At 50.7% G+C, this 8,216-nt stretch overlaps 1 protein-coding gene across 1 annotated transcript; it reads right to left on the bottom strand.

Annotated features, from left to right (window-relative positions):
• Window positions 1-1,205: 1,205 nt before the first annotated feature.
• On the bottom strand, window positions 1,206-1,739 carry NANOS2 (nanos C2HC-type zinc finger 2). The gene has a single exon (XM_007458504.1). The coding sequence runs from the start codon at window positions 1,674-1,676 to the stop codon at window positions 1,260-1,262; it is 417 nt and encodes a 138-aa protein (XP_007458566.1). The 5' UTR covers window positions 1,677-1,739; the 3' UTR covers window positions 1,206-1,259.
• Between the last annotated feature and the right edge of the window lie 6,477 nt (window positions 1,740-8,216).

Raw genomic sequence — 8,216 nt, 5'->3', positions numbered from 1 at the left:
ACACGGAAAGAGAATCTGGGGTCAAGGTGGAGGCTGGGACTTGGGGACCAGTCCATAGGTGACCTGTGTCATGTAAGGTAAGGGGGTCACATGCGTGGGAGGGACCCAGGTCTCCTTCCTGCTCTGCCTCCTGCTTCCCACGTTTTGGGCCAAATTCGGATCCCCCCACGCTCCCTCCCCCAGCCTCGCAGGAAATAGACAAAGCGATTTCAAAGACAACCAGAAACGCTTTTTATTTACTAGAGCTCAACACCCGGGCCCAGCCCTGAGCCCAAAACCGAACAACTTAAAATCTGACTGGGGCTTCTCTTTGCCCCTAAAATAAAATCTAGGCGGTTGCCATTCCCATCCGGGTATCCACACCCCTTTCCTGTGGGAGCTTCGTTGACTTCACTGTTGGAGGATGAAAAAACGGGAGGGAAAAAAAAAAAGGAACTTTACAAACTATGGTGATTTGGGGGCAGTTGGGAGATGGCGGAGAGACGCCCTCTCTCTGGGGAAAGGACCGTGGCGGGCACCAGTGCCGTGAAACGGAGTGAATAATGGGACGAACAACCAGGGGGAGTTCAAGGGTATCGGCTCACCCCAAGGCTCTCCAGCCTCAGATAAGCCTTTGAAGATATGGTGTCCCTCAGGCATGCCCCGTCCTTCCCCCAGCTCCTGATGGATGGGCTGCTGAGAGCGGGGAAGGACCCATCCGGCGCCGTCCACGATGAAACGGTGGGTCTTCTGGTGCCCGGAGCAGACGGAGAAGGCTGGTTCAAGTCAGAATCCCATCTTGAAGTTCTTGGGCTGGAAGGTCCAAGCCAGCCTGTTCACAGCTCTCCAAATTCTGAGGGTTGCCCTGAGAGAGCACAGTGAGCTCCTGTAGGTCCAAGAGTCCAAGAATTCCACAAGGAATGGAACCCTGAGGGCTGAGAAGTCAAAGGGGCAGGGCTCATGTCCCAGAAGAACTAAAGATCCATGAACCGTGACCCAGAAGGAGCCACAGGGCTGTGTGGTCCAAGGGGCAGGGGTCCTGCTGCACCAAGAATCCACAGACACTGCCAGGACAGAACCCCAGGGGCTGAGAGTTCCAAAGGGCAGGGCTGGCCTGGCTCCCCATAGCCTCCGTTGTTTCAGGATTCAGCAGGGATGGAGTTCTGGGGGTCAGACATTCCAGAGGGCTGGGTGAGTCCGGGGAAGTGGGGGAGTCCAGGGACTTGGGAGGATTGAGCCAGGAGGGCTGGGGGGTGAAGGGGGTGGGCACTTGATGGTCCTCAGCGCTTGACCTTGCGGCCGGCCGAATTGCGCCCACTGCGGCGGTACAGAGACTGCTGGCCTCCGTTTAGCGGGCAGTACTTGAGTGTGTGGGCCTGGTCCCCCGTGGCCCCGCACAGGGGACACACATAGTGCCGCAGGATGGGACACACCACCACGCCCTCTGGTGTCTTCAGCTGGTGCGAGGAGTACACATGGCGAGATTCCCCATTGTGTTTGCAAAAGTTGCACAGGGTGGCCAGGCCCCCGCTGGCCCCCTGCCCTCCCTGCCCCTGATCCTGCCCCAGCTGGGGCCCAGGTCCCGGCTCCCCAGTAGCTTGGGCCTCCGGCCCTTGCCCCCGACTCTGGATCAGCGCCAACACCACCTGGCTCAGGTTGAAATAATCCTTCCACATGTCGAAGGGTGGCAGCTGCATGGCATACAGGTGGAGGTGGTGGGCAGCTGGAGACAGGTGGGCTGGGGGCCCGGGGGCAGGAGCAGCAGATGGTTTTCTGGAGCAGAGAGCAATTGCGCCCCCTTTTATACTCCCCAAAGACCCTTCTAAGCAAAGGTGGAGCTTAGGATTTAAAGGGCCCACCCCTTACTCTTGATCCCTTCTGACTTTAATTCCCCATGGAGACCTGGAAGGGGGTCATTTCCCTTGTTGCTGGTCCTTGCTGGGCCTGCAAGGTGCTCTGTGACCTCTGGAAAGACCCTTCTCCCTGGGCCTCAGTTTCCCTATCCATTCAATAAAGCTCCATATCTGAAAATTCCCCCAACCCCCATCCTCCCTTACTCCAAGGCTGGGAGTCTGCTGCCTCCATATACTCCAGAGCCATTCCTAATCATAACAACAGCCCCTTACTGTGAGCCAGACGTTGTGCTGCACAGTTACCTTCATGATCTGATCTAATTTTCACAACAATTCCATGTGGGTAACACAGTTATGATCCCATTTTATAGACAAGTCACTAAAGCTCAGAGAGGGAAACTCAGTGGCCCAGAGTCATATAACACGCAAGTGGCAGAGCTGAGGCTCTAACCCAGGGCCATATGACTCCAAAGCAAATGCTTTCCTACCTCTTTTGGATGAAAACCTCATTTTTCATCACATCTGGAACTAAGAGCCACTTATTCACCAAATATCTATTGAGTGCACACTACAGTATTCAATGTTTTATAAAAATGATCTCTTTGAACCCCATAATCACTCAAGGAGGTGGGCACCATCATTTTCATCTTATAAAGAAGGATATTATGCTCAGAGAGGTTAAGAAAAGTACTCAAGGCCACACAGCAGGGAAATGGCAGAATTGGGATTTGCACCCGGGTCTGGCCCCAGAGACACTGGGGATTGATCTGAGAAGCAGCAGAGGACCTTGGCATGGCACAGAATCCCTTGGAATGCCCACCCTTCCCCCTTGGCCTGGTACATTGTCCCAGATCCTTCCTGACCTTCCAGACCCAGTAAAAGCCTTGCCTCCTGCCCATGCCAACTCCAGGATTTCTTCCTCCACCTGTGGTCCCCAGTTGGTCCCCTTGACCACTCAACGTAATCATTGAGGCCCCTTGCATTGGGCTCTGGAAACTCAGCAGTGACCACAGCTATCTTGTACCTGTTTCATGAACAACCAGTCCAGTAGGGAAACAGCCAGCAAATGAGAAAACAATAGATCATAAAGACCCGATTACATAGGCTGGTCTGGGAGAGGTGGCCTGGAAGCTGAGACCACACAGGACAATCTTCCAGGAAAAGGAACACAAGCTATGGAAACCTGAAATCTGGGGACAGCTAGGGGGCAGAGGTAGCCAGAACGGAGTGAGGGTCCCAAGATGAGGCCAGCCCAGTGTGCAGGGGGTGTATGCCATCAGACTGTGACCTCCCTCAGGAGATGTTTTGGAAATGATGGGGGTGTTTTGGGTTTGCCACAGTGATTGGAGGTGTGATGACGTGTGATGAGATGTAACGGACAGGGACCAGGGATGCCAGATGTCTCAACCATCCATATGACCAAGATCTGTCCCGGACACACTTAACTTTCCAGTGTCCCGCTGGACACCCATGTGGGTAGAAAAACCCACTTATGATGGTCTGAGTCTAGAGCTCAGCTATGTTTTACATATAAACACTAAGTGTTTTTGCAATATTTTAAGATTCACTGACCTTTCCTGAAATACAAAGACTGTGTCCATCACAGCCTGCCTATTCTTGATTTTTTGGGGAACTTGATCTGGAGTTGCTCACTCTTTCTAGAAGCCACATCACCCCAGGCAATGCTGACTGTGGTGATTGTCCAAACAACACACAGTTTATTCCTATCTCATTCATGGTGAGTCTACACGGAGATGCTAGTATCTGCCTGATGAGATGCTTTTTAGAGCGGCCATGCCTGAGCATTTCTACACCAAAATAGATGATTAGTTGATTATAAGTTGTTGCCTTTTTATTTTTCCTTTGTAGTTCAGTTAGGACATGATATTCATTTCAGAAAATAAAATTTGTGTGTTGGTGGGCTCTATTACCTCTGAGTTTAATTTCAGAATACTAAAGGGGCATCTTAAAAGGTTAGATAAAGTGGGTGTCAGGTCTCACCCAGTTAAGAACCCGTGATATAGGCCAAGATCAGCCCTTTGGTCTTTGCCTTCAGAGCAATAGGAAGCCACTGAAGGGTATAAGCAAGGGAGGGACAAATGAGAAATGTGTTTTAAGATGCTCCTCTGGTTGCTGTTGATTGAATAGAGGCAGTGAGGCTGTGCCCATCAGCTCACATTGTTTCCATCTAGTCAGGGAGCAAAGTCTGAACAAAGTCTGTTGAGGACTCCCTTTTGGGGGACACTGTGTCTTTCCTTCAGAAAGAGCTTAATACATGCTTGTAGAGTGAATGTATTCTCTCTGTGGATGGGCTCAAGGTTGGGAGACGACAAAGGGAGGAATTTGTGAATGTCAGAGGAAAGGTCTTCTTGCGGTGTGATCGTCTAGCTTTCTGTAATTTCCTTTTGAAGTAATGATTTGGATAATGACTTGTTTGATGTCTGTCCTCATTGGTAATCTGTGAGCCCAAGGAGGTCAGGGTCAGGGCTGTCTCTGTCACTGATGTGTCCCCAGCATCAGCCAGCACCGGGCCAGGCGAGCAGAACAGGAGATGTTAGCAGGAAGAATGTCCACAGACTATTAATACATCATTCACATGGGTGATTCCTGTGTCTTGAGTACTTACAATGTTCTTCACTGCTCAGCTCTAAGGTCTCCTCCTCCAGGAAGCCCTCCCGACCCTCAGGCTGAGTCAGCCTTCTCTCCCAGCCCTGCCCACTCTGGGTCATCACTGACTGGGGGTGGGTCTGTTTCTCCCTCTGGACTGTAAGGGCAGGGCTAAGGCTGTTCCCACGTGTATGTGTCTCCTGTCACTTAACCCTCATTGCTTTTATTTATTTATTTATGGCCTCGCTGCACGGCTTGCAGGAATCTTAGTTCCCCAAGAAAGGATCGAACCCTGGTCTCTGCAGTGAAAGTGCAGAGTCCTAACCATTGGACCACCAGGGAATTCCCCTCATTGCTTTCTTGAGTTAAGTACCAGTATTATCCCTGATTTGCAAAGGCAGCAACTGATGTTCAGAGAGGTTAGGTGACTTGTCTATGGTCACACAGCTGGCAGGCAGCAGAACTGGGATTCCAAACTGGGTCTACCTGAGTTCAGTCTTTGCGTTTAACCATTGCCCTACACTGTTCAATAAACACTCATCAAGAGAACGAACTAATAAATGAATGCATACACAGCATCTTCCAGATCACCTGGTCCAGCTCACCTCACTTTCTTATTTTACAGAGGTGGAAATGAGGCCTCAAGAAGGATACAAGGAAGGATCCTTGGAAGGATCCAAGTTTCAGCCTCTTAAAGTCATGGTTCCTTGCCAAGGTCCCCGGGTTCACAGGCCCACTGAGTACCTTCTGGAAACCTATTAATGAAAACACACCAGTGGTCATAGGGTAGGCTGTGAGGTTTTCATCTCCCTGAAGAGGTAAATCAGACCTTTGTGTTATTATGTTGGGATCATCGGGTCAGGCAGTAGGGTGACTTGAGCACAACCCCCCCCCACCACAATTTAGGGGGTGGGCAGCATCGTGGGTAAAAGTTCAGTGATAAGCTCTGAGTTCAAGCCAGGCTCTACCACCTGCTCACTGAGTGGCTGTGGGCTTATTATTTAACCTCTCCTAACCCCAGTTTTTTCATCTGTCAAGAGGGGATGACACCGGTGCGTGCCCCAGGGCACGGACTGCAATTGTGTTTGCAAATAGCACATTTTGGCTGTGGGGTATGATTATTCAATGTTAGTTATGAAAACTGAGTCACAATTAAGGCAATAATCTTAAGGGCACTTATTTACCGAGCATCTCCTTTGGGCCGGCACCACGCTCAGGGGCTTTCCTTGCTTCCCCCCCAGACCCTCTGAAGTAGGGTTTAGCAATAGCCCCATTTTACAGATGAGCAATGGGAGGCTCAGAAAGGCCGAGGGTCTTGTCCGAGGTTGTACAGACAGTGAGTGGTAGGCTGGAGCTCGAACACGGGGCTCGGAAAGCAAGGGAGCCAGGGACTTCCTAGGCGTAGGGACAGAATGAGGTGAGAAGCCAGGAAGGATGGAGGGGATTGGAGTGACAGTTTTCACAGGGAGGACCTGTCGGTCACCGATGGACATACTCCAAGGCAGAAGATGCCAGGCTCTCTCCCATGTGGAAGAATAAGTCTCCTGGAGGGAGGAACCAGGACGGGTGTGGGAGGCCTCTGCACTAAGTGCTTTCCATAAAGTCACAGCCGAGATGGCCAGCTCAAGAATGCATGCGTCCCCTGTGTGCAGCAGGGCGGGACCCGGGGACCCAGTCAGTGCTGGTCGCTGCAGCTGTGGCATCTGCTGGAAGTGTGAGAATCCCCTTAACAATCGCACCTATTGTTTGGAGACTCTCAGATTCTCTTGCTTGTGAATTTTTTTTTTTTTTTTTTTTTTTGGCTGCAACTCGGGGCATGCAGGATCTTAGCTCCCCAACCAGGGATCGAACCCGTGCCCCCTGCAGTGGAAGCACTGAGTCCTAACCACTGGACTGCCAGGGAATTCCCAGTATTTTTTCTTTATTATTTATTTTTTCCCCAATTGTTTTCTTCTAGGACTCTGTTACTGGGGCCATGACTACCCTCCCCCCACCCCCACGCTCACCCCCCATCCTGTGGTGTTTTATTGGATCAGTAACTGAAGGGCATCCCTTCTCAGGCAAGCCTTCTTCTGCAGGGTTGCTGCTGTGTACTGAGGGAAAGTCAAAGATGATATTGATGAGAAATTCATCAGCCTGGTGTTTACTTGATCATAACCTCCACCCCCACCGCAAGGCCACACCACTCCTTGCTGCACAGACTCCACAGCTGCCCTGTTTACTTGTGAATTTCCCTCTCAGCCTCACCTCTGCCAGAAACAGCTCATGGGGGGTCCAGAGAGGGATGGGGAGGGGCTAGGGGGAGTCAGGGGGAGAGAAACCCTGAGAAAGAGGGGGAGAGACTCCCAGAGGGATGGAGCGACACACTGGTGCAGAGACCAAGAAAGGGGAGATGAAGACCGGGGGAAAGTGAGACACCCGGAGACCAGGGAGGGCATGGTCATCGTCCTCATGGTCTCTGTTTATTGGGTGCTGGCCTGTGAGATCTCATGAAACCCTTGCAACAACCCTGTCAAGTAGTGTTATAATATCCCCATTTTACAGAGCAGGAAACTGAGACCCAGGTGACATCTCTCATCGATGTTATCCCATTAGCCTAGACTCAAATCCAGGTCTGCAGAGAGAGAAGAGGGACACACTCACACTCCCAGGGATGGAAAGGGACAGAGGTTCCAGCAGAGAGAGATGGAAGCAAGGGGCAGAAAATGAGAGTAACGTGGTTGGGTGTGTGGCTGCTGTGGCCAGAGGGCCAGGGTCAAATCTTGGCACTGCCACTTACAGAGATGTGGCTTTTAGCAAGTGATGTCACCTCTCTGGGCTTCTGTTTCCTCCATTTCACAAAAAGGGAGATCATTGAAGACCCCCTGCTCTGGGGCTGTTTTGAAGATGGCAGCTGAGAACACAGGTGAAGGCATTAGAACAGGTACACAGTGAGCTTTAGCCATTATTTTTAGTTTTATTCCCTTGCTAAAGATTCATTGATGAGTGCTAGGCAGGGGGAAGGAGACTGTGCAGGCCCCAGTAGAGGAATATTTGCTCATTCATTCAGCAAATATTTACACAATACCTAACATGTGTCTGGCCCTGTTCTAGGTGCCAAAGATACAGCAATTAACAAAAAATACAAAAATCCCTGCCTTTACAGAGCTGAAATTTTATATAGATAACAAGAGAGAAAAGTGAAATATATCTCAGGTAAGGCTGTGTGCTATAGAGAAAAAATAAAGGGGGTAGGGAGATAAAAGTGATCGGGGGGACTTCCCTGGCAGTCCAGTGTTTAAGACTCTGAGCTTCCACAGCAGGGGGTGCAGATTGCATCCTTGGCTGGGGAACTAAGATCTTGCATGCTGCGTGGTGCAGCCAAAAATTAAAAAACAAAAAAGAGTGGTCAGGGAAGCCCTTTTGGAGAAGGTGACATTTGAGCAGTCTTAAAGGTGGTAAGTGAGGGAGCCCTTGTAGATATACGGGGGAAGAGTGTCCCAGACTGAAGGAACAGCCAGTGCAAAGACCCTGAGGTCAGAGTGTGACTGCTGTGTTCAATGAACATCGTGGCTTGGGTAGATTGAGAGGAAGAGTGGGAGTAGGTGAGAGATAATGGAGGTGAGATGTAATACAGGACCCCATGGGCTACTGCAAGGACTTGGGCTTGTGCTCTGAGTGAGATGGGAGCCATGGGAGGGTTCTGAGCACAGGAGTGACATGATTTGATTCAAGATCTAACAGTGGCTTCTGAGGAAGGTCGGGCTCTAGGATTACGTGTGCGTTTGAACAAAACTC

This window comes from Lipotes vexillifer, unplaced genomic scaffold (genome assembly GCF_000442215.2).
Source record: "Lipotes vexillifer unplaced genomic scaffold, Lipotes_vexillifer_v1.1 scaffold371, whole genome shotgun sequence".
NCBI classification, from domain to species: domain Eukaryota; kingdom Metazoa; phylum Chordata; class Mammalia; order Artiodactyla; family Lipotidae; genus Lipotes; species Lipotes vexillifer.
Note: the sequence above shows the minus strand (reverse complement) of the source record. Positions and strands in the feature narration are given on the sequence as shown.

Coding starts and splice junctions, on each gene's coding strand:
- NANOS2 (XM_007458504.1), bottom strand. CDS start 1,676: ATGCAGCTGCCACCCTTCGACATGTGGAAGGATTATTTCAACCTGAGC.